Raw genomic sequence first — 23,251 nt, 5'->3', positions numbered from 1 at the left:
TTCCGGTGTTAGACGCACATGTCAGTGTTTTGACGTAGCGTCCTAAACATACGTTTGGAAAAGTAAGTTCAGGGATATTTATTGAAGCATTATGTTCTGAGATAGGTGTCCTCTAGTCGTTTTAGAAAATATTTGTTGCTGTGGTGAAATCCTTGTTACTACCAGCGTCCTAACTGGGAGCTGAGGCACCATGTAACTCGCCTAACTACTACAAGGATTCATTCATCATCTCGTTATCCGTCTTTCAACACCATATCATGACGTCATCAGTCAATCAACACCGCTACAATAATAACTTGTCAACTTGACGAACGAACGAAAAAATATCACCGGTACAATAACAACTTGTCAACATTATGAACGAATGAAAAAATATGTAGATCTACAGTACTTTATTTATTATTACACAGTATTTTCATTGAAAACCAGGATGTCGCAAACAATTTTTAAGGTACCAGATTGCCTGGTTTTGACTTGGACGGTCTTGTCACGCCTGGTTTTGACTTGGACGGTCTTGTCACGCCTGGTTTTGACTTGGACGGTCTTGTCACGCCAGGTTTTGACTTGGACGGCCCTGTCACACAAGTCTGTCTTGTTGTGTGCCCCTGTATTAGAAATATCAAACAAATGTAGTCAACTTGTGTCAGGTATAATGCAAGTGTACCAACCTAATAAAGAATATGACAATAATAAAATGAGCACTAGGTTGGAATAGGTCTCCAACAGTCTTGCTATTGCTTGTTAAAGAGGTGATTGGTCATCCTTGATGACTTGGTTAATCACTCAACACTTGTAAACCGACTGCGTGGGACCGTACTCATTATATCAATGACCCGTGAAGATCTGGGTAGAATAGGTCTTCAGCAACCCATGCTTGCCGTAAAAGGCGACTATGCTTGTCGTAAGAGGCGACACACAGGATTGGAGGTCAGGCTCGCTGAATTGGTTGATGCATGTCATAGTATTCCAATTATGTGGATTGATGACTATGATGTCCATCCAGAGCTACTGATAAGCTGTGTATTTGCGTAAAATCCCCAAAATATTCAAAACCCAATTACTTTCAATTATATTGCGTACAAAAATGTATGCAATAAAGGAAAAACTCAATGTATAAAAACAGCACATGTAAATACCCAATAAAGCTTTTTCAGGATGCGTACAATGGAGCTAATTTCCGAAACACAATTATGAGCTAATTAACTTTCTGAGTCAAGCCTATATATTCACAACAGTTATATACATCTAAAACATTATTTCATTTTTTTAATATCTTAAAATGTTAACTAATTTTGGGAAAAACCCAATAGAATGATGAATGGATGAGTGAAATAATATTGGTTACCCAGTGAAAAATGTTATAACCCAATTAAAATAGAAACCCTAGAATAAAAACTCAATTGCTCAAAAAGTTATCTGGAGCTCTGTCCATCACTGGATCGTTTGGCCCAGGCTAGAATATTAACAGACCGCCATCATATAGCTGGAATATATATTTGCTGAGTGCAGTGTTAAACAACAAGCAGACAAACAAATCTGATTGGTCTGAAGTTTGCTGCTCAATGTCTGTAATTCACTTCAGTCTTGCATGTTTCAACATTTATGAACTAGATGATACAATTCACAAGGAGTAGTTCATGTATTTACGATGTTTCCATTCAAAATTACTTAAGATGCTTGGATTTTTTCTTCTATGGGAATTAATCCATGATAGTCATTTATGTAATGATTTCAAAGTTGATAAGATAAAGGCCAAAAAACCCTTGTTTTTCAGGAAACATGGTGAACCTAACTTGAGTGTGGTCCCAATGTACAATGCCTCAGTGTGTGGTGTGTGGGTTGGAGGACTTTGAGGAGAGAGACGGGCTGTTCTACTGCACCACCTGCCAAACTCAGACTCAGGTACATTATTATGGCTGTTACTTAAAGATGAAAGGAAGCTTTATCATTATTTGGTCTCTTATGAATAAAAGTTCTGAAAATCGTAATATTTAAGTTCCATTCCTGAAATTTGAAAAATGTTATAATACTTGAATTTTGTTTTCATGTAATCATGATAATGGAGGCATTTGTGTGCTCAAAATCTAAAGCAAGACACACGAAAAAGGAAAAGATTTGATGACAGTTATTTTATGTGACACCCGTGGGTGAAGAATAAAAATGATACTGACCATGTAGAACACATTGGTATGGTATACATACTATTACTGGCATAGCATTTAGTATTGTATCACTTTTATCAAAGTATTGATATTCAAGAGGCACTTTGATCTTTCATTAGTTTTGATTGAATGTTGTCAACAAATTGAAAAAATGTCATGAACTAATTTTGTTAAATGTGTATTTGACTTGCCACAAAAATTCATCGACTGTTGACTCCCATCAAGCAGGGGTGCCCTTGTGTCTATGGCGCCACACTTTGCTGTGCAGAGTTGGGTCCCTTGGGCATGCCAGAAACCTATGATTGTGGGTTCAAATCCCGATTTGTTTCCCAGTCACTCCATAAAGCATGAACATATCTATTCCCCCACTGTAACTCTGTATTACTGCTGCAGGACTTGATAGTCGAAGAAGATGAGTTTGAAGAGAACGTTGACACGGGACAGCCTATTGTAGACCACAGACGGCGGATCAAGCAGGCCAAGGTGAAGGTCGACAAACCTGAAGGTACAGACAAGGGAATACAAGGATATCACATGAGTACCCATGATATGTTTACAACATGATACCTGGGACAAAACAGGATGGACTAGCTCTAGCACCCGTGAAGATTTAGGTTAAAATTGGTCTTCAGTAACCAATGCTGTCATAAGAAACAAACAAACAAACAAACAAATTCAGGTTACAATTGGTCTTCAGTGACCCATGCTGTTGTACCAAACAAACAAACAAACAAACAAACGAACAACACCATAGTGTCAATACCATGCTGTAATAAGGGCATGATTGAGCAATTCTGTTGATCTCCTTGTATTATATAGTGAAACCCCAGGGATCTCGATAAAATGTTATTATGTACTGAATTCTCCCCATTACTATCTCTGCAATTAAACGTTTGGGGTAAATATATTAATTGGGCATTTAACTGAGGAAATATGGTACATACAGCCATCACAACATTTTTACCATCCTCCTACAACAAGCATGGGGCACTAGGGACCTATTCTGCCCCCGAGCCCCACAGGGTTTATTTACATACAGGGTACTGTAGGAAGATATTTGACATGTCCCGGTTAGAAAAGGTCCCCTCCTGGGATTCCTGCTTAGAAAAGGTCCCTTTCCAGGATTCCGTGTTAGAATAGGTACCCATCTGGGATTCTGCATTAGAATAGGTCCCCATCTGGGATTCCAGGCTAGAAAAAGTCCCCTTCTGGGATTCGGGGTTAGAATAGGTCCCCTTTTGGGATTCTGGTTTAGAATAGGTCCCCTTCAGAGATTCGGGGTTAGAATAGGTCCCCTTCAGAGATACGGGGTTAGAATAGGTCCCCTTCAGAGATTTGGGGTTAGAATAGGTCCCCTTCACAGATTCGGGGTTAGAATCGGTCCCCATCTGGAATAAGGTTTAGAATAGGTCCTTTTTTCAGGAGTTACAGGTTAAAATAGGCCCCCAACAGGTATTCTTGGTTAGATTTTGTTCCTTGCAACCTGTGCTGATTGAATGATGTGATTTAATGGATTGGTCAAGCTCTATGACTTGGTGTGGATTGTTGCCCAGAACATGCCATTATGTCAATCACTGGTTTGTCAGATCCAGACTTGATTATTTACAGGCCACCATTATTATAGAGGAAATATTGCCGCATGACGAGTTGAACAACAGAGAATCATAATTTTGTGTAAGATTAATGTTTATCTTGTCAGAATACAAGGGCAGACCATGGACTATCTACGAAGCCTATCAGATAATCCTCAAACACCAGGTTCAGGCCTTCATCAGAAAAGGGGCACATCCAAAACTGGAGGTATGAGTATATCATTGTATATGCATTGATGGGTTGTTATGGTGCAATTCACTGTGCAGAGTTGCTTCCCTTGGGCACACCAGAAACCTGTGATCATGGGTTTAAATCCCAACCCTATCTTATATATCGTGATGTTTCCCAAGATACCAAATGTAACTTGTACAGCAGTCCACTAGCACCCAACCCGTCAATAACATTTTATTCATGAAGACAACATTATGTACAGACTTACTGTGAAGTTCTGCCATATTGACAACTGCAAAGCATGAATAAATAAATAATTCTGGATAACAGGGTTGGTGTGCGGGTGTAAAGAATGGCAGAGAAGTGACAATATCAAAATGCATGTTGCATCAATGAAAGCTGGAGAGCGAGTGCTGTGCGAGCTGATCATGCTGATGTTAGTAAATACGTCATACCCAGACCGGACATGACAAAAACAGATTTAGGCTGGAGATGATGGAATAATGTTACATTTCAGGAGTTTGTGTTCCGGTTATGGGCTGTTTACCTCTCCAAACTCAAGGTGGCCTTTTCCGAGGATGAACACATCTACCCAGAAGCCCTCAGGAAACATGTCAGACATAGGTGAGTGTGAGTGTGAGTGTGAGTGTGAGTGTGAGTGTGAGTGTGAGTGAAAGTGATCGAGTGAGTGAGTCACTGTTACTGTTGTATTCTTGCCAAATTGACATGCAGCTAGCTTTTGAAGATGTTTGTGTTGTTATAAGGGATTAACCCCTAACAGAATTGTATGCACCTTGTTTTTATCCAGACCCGACAAACCTGTCACTGATCCTGTAGTCAGTCTTTCTTATAATTGGTTCGGACATGCACTGTGGCCATACATTCTGCAGATGTCAGCTCTTGCTACACACATGGGGTGCTGTGGAAGGAATCTCTGAAAAGATAAAGAGTTAAGGAAGATGAAAAAGAAAATCATAAACATTTAATCAGTTTCTGAGCTGTATTCATGCAGTCTGTGACTTCTGTTTAGTGGGAGCCCTTGTTTAGCTTCTTCCAGTCTAGTGAGCTTGTAGCCTGTGTTTAAGGAGAAACACTTCTGGAAACACCCAAAATGATAAGTTTGTGCTAGTCGCTATATAAGTGCACCCACCTCACCTGTTGAGTAAGTGCAGGATTTGTTTTGTCGTAGGGAGAAGTACTATGGTACCCTGGAGAACCCCATTGTTCCAGCTGTGAGGAATATCAGGATGCACAAGAAGAGGAACCCCAACAGGGTAGATACTATGGTCATATGATGTGTACTTCGATTTGATGAAACCGTGAAACCTTGACTGCTTATATGTGTAAAATGTAATACTGACTGAGAGGTGGAAAAGTAGTTTTATGATGAGTTTACAAACTTAAACACATACAGTGTTTGAAATTCAGCATGGAAGTCAAGGTGTCCTTATGATAAATTTAATGTCAAAAGTTAAATATTTATACGGTCCCTAGATTCAAATACAATAGAAGAAGACCCCCATGTCCCCTATTTATTTCAAACACTGAAATATTATGATAACGTGTCTGTCACCTGACTTATTTGATGGGTGTTTTATTGGCATTCTAGAAGTTGGTGAGTAAGTAAGAAACGTACATCCCTATGGATAACAACTTCTGGTTTATTGCATATAGCGACGTGTTGATGTACATTCTTACACCGTTAACAAGCTGAAGTGACAACAACCAAGTGATGAGAGGTATATGTGCATGACATGTTGTGATGATCAATTGGTTGTTGGTGGTGTAAGAATCAATCTAAATGCAATTAACCAGAAGTTGTTAGCCATGAGGTTGTACATTTTCTTACTCTTTGATGGGGATGATGTAGAGACGACTTCAGAACCACATTGCTGACATGTCACAGGTAGTGGATGCCATCAACCCAGCCTCAGTAGAAGGTGAGGAATTCTACGAGGGGGACGACCCCACCCAGGTTCCTGATGAGGTGGACAGGTACCCCAGCTCGGAGTCGGAAGAGGATGTGGAGGAAATGTATCCTAAATCAGCTGACAAAGTCCGAGAGAAGGACCCGGATGACCTGTCTGATGTGTCTATGTTTGATGATAGCTTCATCTTGAAGGTACTCATCCTTTATCATTAGGCCTTATAAGAAGTGGTTGAGTTTCTGGTAACCGACCAATCCATCATTTCATTTGGGATCTTAAATGTTCAGCTAGTTTTCACAAGAAAATTTCTCAGAACAGTTTTTAAATGTAGTTGTAATCACTTTGCCTACGTACATATCTGTTAAGTATTTATTTTCTAAAACTTCATAGCCTTTAAATTCTAGATGGCCTCCTCTCTGTTGAGGCTGGAGTATGCTGTGATATATCTGTAATATTGCTGACTGATATATCTGTAATATTACTGACTGATATATCTGTAATATTGCTGTATTATTGCTGACTGATAAATCTGTTATATTTCTGACTGTGTTATATCTGTTGCTGACTGTGATGTATCTGTAATATTACTAACTGTGATATATCTGTAATATAACTTACTGATATACCTGTAATATAACTGACTGATATATCTGTAATATTGCTGACTGTTATATATCTGTAATATTACAGACTATGATATATCTGTAATATAACTGACTGTTATATAGATCTGTAATATTACTTACTGTGATATATCTGTAATATTACTGTGATGTATCTAATATTGCTGACTGATATATCTGTAATATTGCTGAATGTGATATATCTGTAATATTACAGACTATGATATATCTGTAATATAACTGACTGTTATATAGATCTGTAATATTACTTACTGTGATATATCTGTAATATTACTGTGATGTATCTAATATTGCTGACTGATATATCTGTAATATTGCTGAATGTGATATATCTGTAATAATGCCGACTGATATATATCTGTACTATTGCTGACTGTGATAAATCTGTAATATTACTGACTGATATATCTGTAATATTGCTGACTGTAATATATCTGTAATATTACGGACTGTTATATATCTGTAATATTACTGACTGTGATATATATCTGTAATATTACTGTGATATATCAGTAATGTCACTGACCATGTTATATATGTTGCTGACTGTGATATATGTGTATTATTGCTGATTGTGAGTAATATTGCCGACTGATAACTCCACCAGACCAAGTCGTCGCTGAACCGAATGATGGCCCTACAAATGGAGTGGTTGAATCTCCCCAAGCTGCTGTCGCTGTGTCAGCTAGGCCTTCTTTATACCAACAGCATAACAACAGCAGCCGATATTGTCAGGTGGGAGACTAGGTTACCAAATTGTGTTTGCAGTTTTAGGATGCTTTATTCTGATCTGACAAACTATGACTGTATCTGAACAATTACTTGCATAACTGTTATAAATCTTTAGAATCTCGGATGGGTATCCTCTTTTCTTTGATAGTAGATGCATTTGCTTCCTTTTTAAAGTTGGTTAAGTTAAGATTTTGTTTGATTTAAGTCTGGTATACTGGAGGTGTAACGATATAGTGGGGCACGATATGATACATTTCCCAATACTATGAGTGCAGGGAGATTTGTTTCCCAATACAGCGCTTTTGTTGTTGATATTCTTTCTTTTTGCAGGTGAATAACGACCCTGATTCTTTAGTTTTTAAATTCAGAGATTGAAGATGGGATATTGTAGGGCAGAAACATATGTTATGCTGTTCATGACCAATCAGGAAATACTAGACAGCGTTAGAAATTGGCACTAGTCCTGTATTCCTTGCCAAAATGCCCAATAGTTAAGGTATCATAAGGACTAGTAGAAATTTACCATTTTTAAGGGTTTGCTATGTGTTATCATTATAAGGACTAGTGAGCTAAAATTTTTAGTTTCTACTGCTGCTAGATAATATGCATAAGCTGGTTGTTGGAACAGATTGTGTTATTATGCACTTTGTTTTTGACCCAATGTTACTTGTAATGTGTCATTTGTATGGTAAAACTTAAACGTCTAGTATTGCAATATACCCTTGGAAAACATGATGAATGAGAGTATCCTTGACTGGGCCCACTACTAACATCTACATATATATTTATAATTATGTGGATTTAATATATGCTCAAAATTACGATTCTGTATTATGTAATAAGCGGTAAATCTTTCATCGTAATACGGTACATTTCCATTCAGTGTAACAATGCGGATGTTGCACATGTTAATTAAATGCTCACGGATAGGTATTCTGTAATTACACATGATCGTATAATTAGCAAAACTATGCCTAGCCCTTTTAGCATCAATACTGTTTCGTACCAGGGTCAGAAATTAAGTTTTGTTTGCACTAGCCCCCAAAATGATCTGCTTTAAAGTTGCCATCTGTTTAATAGTTAAAGTGGTAGTCCACAAAGAAATGTCACTAGTCCTTCCTGAAGTTTACTAGTCTCTGACCAGTTTAGAATCACAACTTTGTTCAGCGTCCCCACAATGTGTGCCCCATGGTTTATGTGGCAGGTTGGTGGAGGCAGGGGAGATCCCGTACACTGAGGTGACCACACTCCTTCCTGAAGAGTTCCAGTATGGCAGTTACGACCCGCAGCTCTTTCTTGCTGTAAGTAGTTAGAACTTGCTGAACTCGCATATACTTACTTGATGAAAAAATGAATAGGATAAAGCAGTGAAATATCTTTTCCCAGACAGATAAGCTGAAGTCAGTGGGCTTTTTGCCTTTATTTCTCAAGGTGGGATGAACAAAATGCAGTAATCAGGCGATAAACACACTGTGTTTTCAGTGTTGAGCTATGTTACCTTTAGAATTAACAGCGCTCTCTGCGTTTGGTTTCAAATGTTAAATTTTGCTTGGTTAAATAAATCTACAGATAACCTAGCTCTTCATTGAAAACACAGTATGTTTATCTCCTTTCTACCATGACAAAATCAAATGTTTGCTCTTGGTATTACCTAACATACCGTGTGAACTAGCATGGACCGAGTCCAATGATTTTAGTGGTTGTCTATCGGATTTATGACTGTACATGAATTATTTATAAATGCCTTCCGACAATGACTGAGAAGGAAATACTTTTCTATAAATATCAGCTTTCGCTGTGAAGCCGACGTCAAATCTGATGTTTCTATCAGGTAGTTATTGTGATTTGAAACTTCTGAATGAGCAGTCAGATACCTGTTGAATATGTAGTCGCTGACTAATGTATAGGCATACATCACTGTACGAGTGAACTGTTACATTTTCCATCACCCTTCCCACTTTGGCAGTGAGGTAGCTTGGAGATGTTTGAGTGCTGGTCAAATACTTTCACACTTTGTTGTTAATGCAGTCAACCACTCGTGTGCCTATCCCTGGTTATTTACAGGCTGCCATGGTGTGGTTTGAAAATTGCTGGCTGCAGCTGAAGCTACATTCACTCTGAGGCTACAGGGTGTGTGCCCCTCTTTTTGTAGCATACAATACCGCCTCCGTGTCTAGTGGTAGAGCGTCCGCCTGGAGAGCGGAAGGTCCGGGTTCGATCCCCGGCCGCGTCATACCAAAAGCCGTTAAAAGATGGTACTTGGTGTTACCCTGTCTGGCGTTCGGTATTAAGGGGTTAAAGCAAGGACTGGTCGGCTCAGAGTCAGTATACTGTGTCTGAGTGAGGTATTCATGTTAAACTACAGCATGGTATCTCAGTGGGCTAGCACTATAAATCGGCATCAGTCCGGTCTAGTACAAGCAGCCACACACACGTGCATGCACGTCGCTATATAAGTGCAATAATCTTGGATGCGACGTTAAACCCAATTTCACCTCACCTTTTAGCATACAAACATAAGAAATACGTATACTACTCAAAACAGGTTACAGAACACCCACAACAGGAAGGCTGTGTGTTGCAGTACCCACCAGCCTTGAAAGACTAACTATAGTCATATGAAAAATTTGTGTTCTTTAACTTTTTTGGAGTAGTACTATGTAAATATATCATTTGGTGAGTGTTTGCAACAAATATGACATGAGTACCAAATGCAAATTGTTTCGTGAATTATATGCAGACATCTAGCATGTTGTTTCACACACTCATGTCATTGTGGCTTTCAGGAAATACCTAAGCCTCATGCCTTGAGGTACCTGACAGGTAACATGGCTCACTTCCTTGGTATCGGCAACCTGCCGGAGGTACCAGTCAGTCAGCTGATCAGCAAATACATCCTGATGCTGGATCTCCCCGGTGAGTGTTACCCGGTAACAGTTCCCACATCACCATAGGCAAGGGCGGATCCAGCATTTTTAAAGGGGGGTTACAAAATATGAAAATCCTCTCTCAGATCATTTTACTGCCTACAACATACTGCATTTGGTTTTCGAAAGGGGGATAGGGGGTGTCTGGACTCCCTGGAATCCCCCTCTAGATCGGCCTATGAGCACAGGTCCAGTCATGGTCTTAGAATCTGTCGTACCTGGTAAGCAGGTCATAGCACCAAGCCTGTCGTTGTACCTGTTAAGCAGGTCATAGCACCAAGCCTGTCGTAACAGTAGTACTTACACTTATAAGTAAACAATGATAAAAAAATTGTCTGTAATTCCCATACAGAAGCATCATGACTCCTCTTGGCATGAGTCTGTTCTTATCTTCAACATGCTTGTCATTAGGGGCGACTAACGGGATCAGGTGGTCGGGTCGCTGACTTGGTTGATGCATGTCATCGTATCCCAACTGCGTAGATCGATTCTCATGGTGTCAATCACTTGATTGTCTGGTCCAGACTTGATTATTTACAGACTGCCATTGTATAGCTGGAATATTGCTGAATGCAGCGTTAAACAACAAACAAAAAAGTCTTATGTTCAAATATGATCTAATCGTTGTCTGATCATACCTTACGTATTGCATTCCCTTCTGTGTCACGTCGGAAACATGACTGAGAACGTCATACCTTTAGTGACGGTCTAAACTATTTGCCGAGAAGGAATGCAATACGTAATGCAGGATAACCATTTCATATAAAATATGTTAGATATTAATAATTGGAGAATCAAAACTGTCACCCAAATGATTATTACATATTAGACAACATTCTAAAGGAACTCCTTGCAATAGAACAAAATAAGATTTGCTGCTGTTCTCAATACAATTGTTTCATTTCAACAAACTTAGTCACTGAGTGGAATAAATGTGTAAATGACCACACACTCTGTTAGTGTCAGACAATCTCTTTGGATTAAATAAAAAATATCCTGCTTCCCTCAATGACTGTTCCCTTATTTCTTTCCATCAGTATAGGGGCGGTCGGGTAGCCTAGTGGTTAAAGCGTTCGCTCATCACACTGAAGACCCGGGTTCGATTCCCGACATTGGTACAATGTGTGAAGCCCATTTCTGGTGTCTCCCGCCGTGATATTGGTGGAATATTGCTAACAGCGGCGTAAAACCTTACTCACCATCCGTATAGCAAATTATCAACATTAATCAACAAAACATTTTGCTTTAAAAAACAACAACAACAAACCTTTGAGATGGTTCAGATTAGTTCAGGCTACTAAGTGCAATATCAGGAAAATTGGAAGTGCCCTGTTGGAGATTTTACTCCAACACAGGATGAAGAAGAAGCGTTTTGTGAGCGTACACACTGGTGACCTGACCATCTCTCTGTTTCAGGAGGGGCAGTCGGGGTAGCCTAATGGTTAAAGCGTTCGCTCGTCACGCCAAAGACCCGGGTTCGATTCCTGACATGGGTACAATGTGTGAAGCCCATTTCTGGTGTCCCCCACCGTGATATTGCTGGAATATTGCTAAAAGCGGTGTAAAACCATACTCACTCACTCACTCACTCACTGTTTCAGGAGAGTTCCATGGGCTAGTGATGTCTGTTGTTTCCCAGCACCCCCCACAGTGCCATTTCTCCCCCAAAGCTAAAGGAGCAACTGCAGGTCTCCCCTTCTTCGATGGCCTTGCTATGGCGTACATCATCCTGACTCTCAAACTCTATTTTGGCATTGATGACATCACAGAAGTGTGAGTACTATTGTGTCAGGAGGGTCCTCAGTACCTTATGCATGTTGTAAAAGAGACTTCATTGGATATCCATTAATCATGTGACTGTATTGTGTGTCAAAATCGAATATGCACGTCTGACTTCACCAGTCTCAAACTGAGAATTTCAAGGCTTCGATGCTGATTGGCTGATTAAAAAGTCCACCTTCCAATGGAAGTGTCCTAAGATCTTCATTCAGAGAGTTGAATCCATTAATCATGTGACTGGAGAAAAGAACCACAATCTCTCGGTATGATGACACACAATACAGTCAAATGATACATATCCCTACCTTAATCCAGCCTTACATTAATCAAATCGAACAGCAAATAGCACCGCTTATTAGGGCTCATTAGAGCTCATTGGAGCTCATTAGAGAACTTCCTTTAAAACTATTTACAGTGTTTTCCTAAAAACAACACACAGTTTACATGTTTATTCTGTTGACTGGCATTAAGGCTGTTCAAATGCAATAAAATAAATTGAACCAACAACAGTTCACTGATTGGTATGCGGAGAAGGTGTCAACAAACTTGAAGGCTGATAGCAAGACAAAGGCTGTAGATCTGAAGGGGCGGTCGGGTAGCCTCATGGTTAAAGCGTTCGCTCGTCACGCCGAAGACCCGGGTTCGATTTCCGACATGGGTACAATGTGTGAAGCCCATTTCTGGTGTCCCCCGTCGTGATATTGCTGGAATATCGCTAAAAGCGGCGTAAAGCCATACTCACTCACTCACTCACTCACTGTAGATCTGAGGAGTGTGATGAAGCCTATCAGAACGTGTTGGGTTGTGTGGGCCTTTGACAAAGTGTTGCTTGGGTGGCGTCTGTCTGGACTGCTGGAGTGGTCAATGATGCCTAGTTTTACACAAATGGGTAGAACTCTTGACCCCAGCAGTGATAACTCACTGCTCGCATTAATTTCAAGATTTACAGAATGCTTGTCTGACTGATTCACCACTCGTACTGAGAATTTGGAGGCCTTGATTCTGGTTGGCTGATAAAAAAGTTCACCTGATAAGATTTCCTAAGGCGGTGTCCTCAGATCTTCATTCAAAGGGTTATCGTGTCGGAGTAAAAGATCTGATGATCTTAATGAGAGTGTAATAACATTCACTCAGCAGCATTAGTTTATCCTTGGAAGTGGATGTTAACAATTTATCTGTTCATCGTCTGTGATCATAGACATGTGACCATGGAATGGTTTGATGAGTGAGTTGTTGACTGATTGATTCTCATTATGTCAACCATTGGTTTGCCTAATCAAGACAATCCACGATGCCTAAGCTGGGACCTTGCTGACTGGCTCATAATTTCATGGTGTTTGTTCATTTCAGGAAACTCTCAGACTATTCAAGAGAAGTCAAGCAGCTAATTCAAGACAGTAAGTGACATAGCACTACAGATCAGGACCCTGTTCCACAAAGTGATCGTAGCGCTAAGGTGATCGTAACTCCCATAACATAGGCTTACGACAGTCATGGCGCTGAGCTTTGTGGAATGGGGCCCTGGCAAATTTGTAGTTAAATGCTTCTTTTCTTGTACCCTGAAATTTGGTGTCTGTTCACAATCTTTTGCAGCTTTGTTTCATCAACATGGTTAAAACCACAATCTATATTAAGTTCAGATTAACTCTACTTGAGTGGAGAATGTAGTTGTACCACATTAATTCTTTGGGGAAAGATATTCCATTTTTCTGAGTGTTGATCAAGTTGTCTTTTTTTTCTCAAGATGAATCTCGGTTTGCCCGATTATGTTTCTAAGTTTGTCAGCATCATACCCATGCCCGTGGGTTTCACTGAAGTGGTAAATGTCTGAGACCTGCAGCACTTCAGGCTTTCCTCAAGCTGACATGCCGTGATATAACTGGAATACTGGTAAAAGCTACGTTATACACAACACACTCACTCACTCATCCATTCATTTCCTTGACCTTTGTTGACATACATCAACATGGTCTTATGTAATATTAACTTTGAAATATTACCCATAACAGCGTTTTCTCAAGGCAAGAGTGTCCAATAGCCTATGTCAAAGCCTACTTTCTACCCTTCCCATTTCAAGCCAGTACGAGGATGGGACAGGGAGGAAACCTGGTGGTTTCAGGCGTTCACTCGTCACGCCAAAGGCCTGGGTTTGATAACCAACATGGGTACAATGTGTGAAACCCCATGATAGCGTAGGAATATTGCTACAAGCAGCATAAAACCATTACTCTACCATGAATTTGGAAATTACTCGATTCTGATTGATCAGTCAGAGGTGATTGAATAACAATAAACCCCCTTTGATTGAAACAGCCGATTTAACGGCCACATAAACCCGTAAGATAATATTCATAGAATTGTACTTATTTTAGTATTGTCGGTAGGTGTGTTCAAATAATTATATCTACAATTGTAGTATCATACATCATGTACTTGTATAGAGAAGTTATTGTTATTTCAGAACATGAGCTGTTTGTGTTTGAAGACTGGAAGAACCACCTGACAGAGAAGCGGGCTGAATGTAGGGAACATGTCTCTCTCTTCAGTCATGTGTAAGTGTTACAATTATTTCAATGGAATTTTCAAGAAACATTTGCCTGGATAATAGATTTAACAGATCCGAAACCTTGTTTTCTCTAAAAGCAGGTATTGTGTTTGTCTAAAACTCCTTGTAAGATGCAGATACAGACATGATATTTCCATCTAAAGTTTGAATTTCGTCATTTAGATCTTTTTGATTGTGACGTTCCTGTTTTGCCTTTTTCAGGAAGGAAGACAAATCTTAATGGTATTTCTTCAATCACATGCCTATAGATAAAGCATGAAGCTCAGTTCTACCATGAATTAAATAAATCCTTGATTTTGATATGTTAATCAGTGGTTTCAAATCGACTAACCACATATGAATGGAACAGCTGCATGGATGGCGTTCGATTCCAAATTCAAGTCACTCACTCAGCAGTGAACAAGTAACAACCTGCATGGAGAGTTCCATGTGACCCCACAACTATATCATGATCAGTGGTGCATGCCTGGTACTGGTTTAGTGCAGTTGCACCATAAAATCAACTTAAGAGTTTAAAGTTTTGATACACAAGAAGTCAGGACATGTAAATAAACATTCGCTGTGGAGAAAACTGCTTGTTACTGTGCAACAACAATATTGTACACGCAGTAGTTAATTAAGTTTTTAGCTCACCTGACTGAAAGTCTACAATGGTCTAATGAGCTTATGTTGTGGCCTGGTAGTAGTTTTCTGTTGTCTATTGTGCATCGTTCATCGCGAACAACCTGTGCTGAGAAACTGCTGTACCAATGAGGGCAAACTTTCACATACAAGCCAATTTGTTCGAGAGGTTCGGGGGGGCAAGGGTGGCTCAGTCGTTTAAGGCGCCGCGATTCGCTGTGCAGAGTTGCGTCCCTTGGGCATGCCAGAAACCTATGATTGTGGGTTCGAATCACAGTTCGCCCCGATTATGTTTCTAGGTTTGTCAGCACCATACCCGTGCTCGTGGGTTTCTCTGTAGTGGTAAACGTCTGAGACTTGCATCACTTCGGGCTTTCCTCCCACATTAAGCTGACACGCTGTGATATAACTGGAATAATGTTAAAAGCAGCGTTAAACCCAACTCACTCACTCGAGAGGTTCACATCTGATTTCAATATGGCATGTTGAAAAACCTATTTGTGGCATTGACCAGCCACTGTTTTCAAATTGGAAACGATATTTGGTAGAATATGTGTAGAAAGTAGTTAGGCTCTACACGTATGTTCTGTTTGTCACAGTGTTTAAAATTTTGACCAGGATTTGACCTTTACCTTTTGACCCAATTATATGACCACCTTACCAGCCATATTAAAATAGCTAATTATGGCTGTTACTATCATCAATGGAATGACATTTTGTACACGTGTAGTTAGTAGTGTGGCTCAACATGTATATTATGTTTTTAGAGACATCTTAATTTTTTATCTTGTTTTGACCTTGTTCTTTTTCTCAAGTGTATTGGCTCTGTAAACTTCTCTGAAATTGACATACTGAGGAAGCTGAACTTCACCATATGATGACGTCATAATTTGTTCAAATCATGAGATTTTAGTGTTACTTTTTATTCCTAAGTAAATAATCAGAAAATATTTGAGGTGAGGTGAGGTGAATTGGGGTTAAACGCTGTGTCCAAGATTAATGCCCTTATATAGCTACCTGCATGCACGTGTATGTATGTGTGTGGCTGCTTGTTCTTGTCCGGACTGATGCCGATTTATAGTGCTAGCTCACTGAGATACCATGCTGCAGTTTTACATGAATACCCCACTCAGACACAGTATACTGACTCTGAGCCGACCAGTCCTTGCTTTAGCCCCTTAATGCTGAGTGCCAGACAGGGTCAAAACAAGTACCATCTTTTAACGTCTTTTGGTATGATGCGGCCTGTGATCAAACCCCTGACCTTCCGCTCTCCGGGCGGACGCTCTACCATTAAACCACGGAGTCAGAAAATATTTGAATATCAATGCTGACAGCAATTTATGATAAGCGGGGGCGGTCGGGTAGCCTAGTGGTTAAAGCGTTCGCTCGTCATGCCGAAGACCTGGTTTGATTCTCGACATGGGTACAATGTGTGAAGCCCATTTCTGGTGTCCCCCCACTATGATATTGCTGGAATATTGCTAAAAGCAGCGTAAAACCATACTCACTCACTTATGATCAGCATCTTTCTTTGTTGACATTGTATACTGTTAATTACCTATTCTGGTGAGCTACAGTGCCTGCAGCACTATTCTTCGTGTAGAGTCTATGCTTGTCATAAGAGGCGAATAGGTTATCTCCCAAAACCCCTACATCCCATTTCCCCTACAACCCAGTTCCCCTACAATTAGTTAAAACAACATGTGGCATTTACCTGTCTGGCATTATGAACTGACCTAAAGGAGAGATTAAGGTCTGGAGTAGAGGTAGTAGAAATGAAAGGGGTAGAGCTTTAGGGGATTAGGGGACTTAAAGGAAAGTTTAAAAAAAAAAAGAATTAATGTAAGTGTAATGAAAGATGCCTGTATGATGAGAAGACAATTTTTAGAAATTACAATGGCTAGGTTTAGTATATAGATACTTGAAACTGACTAACATGTGAATAACAAACTACCTAAATGAACACCAAATTAAAAATCTTAAACAAAACTGCAAACAATCAAATATCTTCACCCCTAAACTTAAAATACCCAAAATAGACACCACACTAGTTAGACCAATAAATTAACAAACCGACCCAAACATAGCTAAAACCACCACACTAGCATACATACACGAAAATTGGCCAAATTGGTGTCACATTTACACGGATGGATCTTCAGATCCGACCTCCAAACACACAGGTTTCGGAGTCCATACCACACAACCAACTAAAACCACACAATCCTTCCGACTCCCAAACAACCAATAAATATTCACGGCAGAACTAATGGGCATGGCCTCAGCCCTCCATAATCAAGAATCCAAAAACCACAAAAAAAATCCTAATACTTACCGACTCCCTAAGTGGACTGCAAGCCCTCCATAACAAACATACCAAAAACCGACCTAAATTAATAAATCAAATACTTAAAAGCTCCAACGACCTAACTAACACAGGCAAACAAATAACCTTCTTGTGGATACCCGCCCACGTAGGAATATACGGTAATGAAAACGCCGATAAGGCAGCCAAACTATCCATCAAAATCCCAGGAATAAGCTTAAACTTACCCATCTCAAAATTAGAAATTAAAAGCGTAAACAAGCAAAAAATCACCAAAAATGGCATAACCTATATCTAAACTCAAATAGCCAAATCAAAAAAGTACTCAGCAAACCACTAACCAAACCAAAAATTCTCCATCCATCCCAAAAAATCGACAGAGTAATCACTAAACTCCAAACAGGACACACCAACCTAAATAACCACCTAAAAAAACAAAACAAACACACTACAGGTAACTGCCCACACTGCAAACAACTAGAAACCCCAGAACGCGCACTCATCCACTGCACACACTACCTAACACATCGAACCGCATTACAAACCACCCTCAAACTAAACAAGGCTCTCTCACGCAATACTAAACCCACAAAATAAACTAGAAAACTTCAAGGCCTTAGGCGTATTCTTAATCAAAACGGAACTAATAAAACGCATCTAAAAACACTATAATCTACCAAATCAAAATCACATAAACAAACAAACATCCACCATACCCAGCTCCCTTTGTTCTACTCCCCAACCCCATCGGTATCTATTCCAAATCTCAAAATTCCCAAATTCTATATAAGCAACCCCTAAAGCCCCCTCTTGGGTTGCACACACCACTATCGCCCCTTTCGGAAACACATTAAATGGCCTGGTCGGGCCCGTGTGCGAAATACGCATCAGTCGGAAAGGGCACGTTAAATCTCCAAAGTAAGTAAGTAAGTAAGTAAGTAAGTAACTAACATGTGCGAAATACGCTACAGTCGGAAAGCGCACGTTAAATCTTTTATATCAGTCAGACTAACATGATCCGTGTGCGAAATACGCATCAGTCGGAAAGCGGACGTTAAATCTCCAAAGTAAGTAAGTAAGTAAGTAAGTAAGTAAGTAAGTAAGTAACTAACTAACATGACATCAACATGGCTGGTCTTCGCAATGTTGAGTTTGTTATGTCACAGAGAGGAAAGCCCTAAGTCCTATTTGATGGTTATCTTCACACTAAGAACATCGAGAGACTGACTCCTTTTTCGTCTTTCTTTGATTGTTCCATTGTATGAAATAGGTAACAGACTAGGGATTAGCAGTGCCATGGACCGTGAACTTTGTTGTCTTAAGCTGTAGGGGAAATGGGATGTAGGGGTTTTGGGAGGTTACCGGCGAATAATGGGATAAGGTGGTCAGGCTCGCTAACTTGGTTGATGACATAACGTTTTTGAAGATGAAAAGAATAACCACTTGTAATTTCCTGCAGTGATCTGACAGATGTGAACAATATCGACGTCCTGCTAGAGAGCTACTACAAGTCCAATCAGCATCGTCGACGCACTCCACGCTACTACATGGGCAAAGGCAATTCAAAGGGAGGTAAGTACTTTAAATTGTTTTTATTATGCTACATTTTGAACTAGGGGTGTGCAATATAACTAGTATACCTGTATAATGCAATACGGCCATCAACAACAACACATATCGCAATACAACCTGTGTGTATCACTATTTTCCAATACAGTCACAAAAGAATTGATATATAATCATAATGATTTTTATCTACTATATTGAGATATTTGGATCGACTGGGTTCTTATCTAAAACAGCACACACTTTGTTCTGTTTACATTAACACTCCATATTGATGACGTCATAGGTATCTCATCCATACTGTCAAAACCAAATTCACAATCTGATGTCTGGATTATTAAGTGAAGAAATACCATTTGAACAGTACAAATATAGTCAAACACCATTATGTTCAACTTTGATGTGTCAAACTGATGGTTGTCTCGATGTGAAAGCTTGGTCCATATGTATTCCTTCTTTATTCATCATTTTCGATTGTGTCAAACCTTAGATAACTATTTACGTCGGTCCCTTCAACTGCGACTTCAACTGTTTGACTGTATATGATTTGAGCCCCAAACATATTGCAATGTGATTTATGTGCCAATGCAACAGCCCTTTTTTGAACACATTTATCATGTTTATGAAGGCAAGGTTTAATGGCTGCGTAAATTTTAAGATATGTTTTGATCGAGATTGATTACAATGGAATTGTTGTAACAAATAATGTATCAACATGTCCCATTGAAATTCCATGTCAGAGTAGATAGGTACTCGGTTTCCCATGCTTTCTAACAGCTCACTAAATGGATTAGGTTGTTACGATGTGTGACACGATTGCCATCTTACGCAAGCGTAGGGAAAGTTATTGTAAAAAAAGGTTGTTAGTCTGATCCTCGTTTGATTACTCAGATTCACTAGTGCGATGGGGTAGCCTAGTGGTTGAAGAGTTGGCTTGTCAAGTGAAAAAAAGCAGAGTTTGATTCCCTATGTAGGTTCTATGTATGAAGCCCAAGGTTGTGTCATGCCGTGCCGTGCCGTGCCGTGCCGTGCCGTGCCGTGACATGCCTGGAAGATGACTAAAGTCAACACTACACATTTATTGCCTCAGTGCACCTACCATAACTTTTGTATGAAAACATGAATCTTTTGTGGATACTAACGTTTTTATTGTTTGTAACAACCTTACACATACAATAAAGAACTTGTTATCCTTAAAAGACTTTATGTTCATTTGACTTCTAAATGCCTATCAAAGACTTAAGTAGCTATCGTAGTTACAAGGAAAACCTATTGATTATGCAGTGTGCTTGTGAGGCATTCGTTTCTAAAGATGAGTGATCACAGTTTCAAGTTTGCTGTTATTTGAAATTTTATTAAAGGGGGAATTATGAAAGTTATATGCCACCCTACATACAACAAAAGGATATGACATTTAGTTTCCTGTACTGTGGGAGAATATAAAGTGTTAAACAAAAGGACACTCCCAGGACAGGTATTATCTAAAAATATGTTCATCTGTTTAGATGTTGACTACTTGTTGTAAGACTGGTTGTGTCCCAGGTAGCACTATCCAGTTATATCACAGTGGCCTGTAAATGTGTCTTGGACAGACCAACCAGTGGCTTCAATGAGATGTCATCAGCCATTTCTCATGACAATTTCAATCAGGTCAGCAAGAATGTGCTGGGGACCTATTCTTACCCCTATCATCATGCGATGAACTCTCATGTAAAACACATTACATAAAGCCATTTCCAATTACTAAATTAGTGATTTGTTTTGTAGATGACTACAATCGATACCAGCAGAGAACGAAGGAAGACTTAGCTCATCCTTTCAAATTAGTAGCTGAGAAGATGCAGAAGTCTTCTGATATTCCACAAGCTGAAGTTTGTGATGGAGGGGAAGGTCATGAAGACAAGGAAAGATCTATATCAAGGGAAGGTCGTAAATTCATATGTAGCAGCTTGAAACATATCACAACGCCAGCAACATTTCTCGATGACCTTGACCGTCATGGATTGTCGGACGACACTATCTACAGCTCATGCATGGAATCTGAGGATGAAGAGGATTATGAAGGCGGTGGTGGTGATAGCGATGATAGTTCTTTATACAGTGGCACTGAGCCCATGTCAGTCGACTCATTTGATAACTGTCCGACCCAAAGACCTAAAAAAAAGAAATCGGCTGTGAAACAAGCTGTGAGACATGTCATCACCAAGATGGAGTTACACGAGAAGCTTCACATTCCACATGTCAAGATGGCTGAATGCATGAAAAAACATATCAGTGCTAGTGAGAACTTTGTGATTTTCAAAAAGATTCTTTTAGATGACAGGAAGAAACCTTTGGAGTTGTACCGCCCCAAGTCCTTCTGTTGGCTCCTGAACATTTGTGGTGAGATTGTCCGATGCTCGCCTTATGAAATGGATGTGTTTGTCATTCAGCTGTCCTACGTCTATTTCAGCTTCAAGGCACTGAGACACAACCTCCCAGGGAGGGACATCAAGAGATTCAGAGAGAAATATTTTGCCCATGAGGAGGAAGAAGACAATGATTTTGTTATTTAGGTATTGATGTCTTGAAGAAGATGGGGCGGTCGGGTAGCCTAGTGGTTAAAGCGTTCGCTCGTCACGCTGAAGACCCGGGTTCGATTCCCGACATGGGTACAATGTGTGAAGCCCATTTCTGGTGTCCCCAGCCGTGATATTGCTGGAATATTGCTAAAAGCGGCGTAAAACCATACTCACTCACTCACTCACTTGAAGAAGATGATAATCTTGTTCTGTAACAATATCTGAAAGGAGGACGGGGCACGAGCTTGGTCTAAAGAAAGTTGAATTTGGAAAGAGGATGAAAGCTGATAAATTTTTGTACGTTTCCATTTGCTGAAGAATTTCTACTGTTTTTTCTGTAAGAGAATGGTTCTCTGTGAACTTGGGGAAGTGATAGGCACTGTACACACTTCATGCAATTACAATTTATTCAGTTCTTTGTTATTATTCAAGGAGAATAACATTAAGAAATGTTATCAGTTGTCCTATTTCAGGAAATTGACACAGTTCCAAAGTTATTAACATGATGAACATTTCCACAGTATCTTATTACAAGTTGTGGGAACATTTAACTCTGTTGTTGAAGTGGTGATTTAAAATGCCTTTGTGTTACTGTTCATGTTAAATACTTCATCTGACCTCAGCTGTGACAATAAATTAAAAGTGAATAAGTAAATGTTCAATGGTTTTCTTGATTTTGTGCTTTTCCCCCCACTTCTGATCTCTCATGGTTATTGCCAGGATATGCTTTGTTGTAGCTGTAGGTGTATTGGCTGATGCACTTCTCCTTTTCCTTCATAGTTGAATGTTAAATGTTTGTGTAAATACCAGATATATGTATGATAAAGTTGAAGTGAAGAGAGTGATTAAACTGTCATACCTCTTTTTGAACTCTGGGGGCACGGGTGGCCCAGTCATCTAAGGTGCCACGATTCGCTGTGCAGAGTTGCGTCCCTTGGGCACGCCAGAAACCTATGATTGTGGGTTCGAATCCCGGTTCACCCCAATTATGTTTCTAGGTTTGTCAGCACCATACCCGTGCTTGTGGGTTTCACACATTAAGCTGACACACCGTGATATAACTGGAATACTGTTAAAAGCGGCGTTAAACCCAACTCACTCACTCATTTTTCGAACTCTGAACTCGTCTAAGGTGCTACAAATGTTGTGCAAAGTTGCTTCCTTGGGCACACCAGAAACCTATGACTTTGGATTCAAATCTGCGTTCACTCCAATTATGTTTCTAGGTTTGTCAGCACCATACTGGTGATTGGTGGTTTCACCAAAGTGGCAAACGTCTGAGACTTGCGTCACTTTGGGCTTTCCTCCCACTTTAAGCTGACACAGGATATACTACAGACAACAGATAAGCCTAACTAATGAAAGGATAGTGAAGGTCTGTAAAATTAATTTCGGGTGTGTAGATCAATATCTTGGGCGATACATGCACAACACCTCCATGACATCCTGATGATTACATTGTGTATGGTAGACTGAGTATTGGCTGCCAAAGTATTGACCCGAAAAACTACACCAAGCTCCGCCAAGTTGGCAGGTGCTTGGTCTCTGCCATACACTCTCCGTCAAAGAACATTCCACAGATGTTCTATTGGGGACATGTCAGGGGACTTAGCGGGTCAGTCCAAAGTCTGCATGCCTTCTCATGACCAGGGCACAGTGTGGTCTGGCGTTG

The 23,251-nt window shown here is 39.9% G+C and overlaps 1 protein-coding gene across 2 annotated transcripts; it reads left to right on the top strand.

The window, feature by feature from the left end:
- The first annotated feature begins 2 nt into the window (after positions 1-2).
- On the top strand, positions 3-22,234 carry LOC124139380 (TATA box-binding protein-associated factor RNA polymerase I subunit B-like). 2 transcript variants are annotated; one of them, XM_048402587.1, is made up of 15 exons: positions 3-62; positions 1,775-1,902; positions 2,556-2,667; positions 3,862-3,962; positions 4,444-4,550; positions 5,116-5,200; positions 5,833-6,048; positions 7,106-7,233; positions 8,435-8,531; positions 10,017-10,146; positions 11,759-11,930; positions 13,287-13,333; positions 14,398-14,488; positions 18,912-19,024; positions 20,786-22,234. In XM_048402587.1, the coding sequence occupies exons 2-15, from the start codon at positions 1,816-1,818 to the stop codon at positions 21,571-21,573; spliced, it is 2,274 nt and encodes a 757-aa protein (XP_048258544.1). In that variant the 5' UTR covers positions 3-62; positions 1,775-1,815; the 3' UTR covers positions 21,574-22,234. The 2 variants fall into 2 exon arrangements, with proteins under 2 accessions (XP_048258544.1, XP_048258543.1); XM_048402586.1 differs by lacking the exon at positions 3-62 and adding an exon at positions 214-332.
- Positions 22,235-23,251: the final 1,017 nt, after the last annotated feature.

This window comes from Haliotis rufescens, unplaced genomic scaffold, assembly GCF_023055435.1.
Source record: "Haliotis rufescens isolate VD_foot unplaced genomic scaffold, xgHalRufe1.0.p SCAF_27, whole genome shotgun sequence".
NCBI lineage: Eukaryota > Metazoa > Mollusca > Gastropoda > Lepetellida > Haliotidae > Haliotis > Haliotis rufescens.
This window is presented reverse-complemented; position numbering and strand designations above follow the sequence as displayed.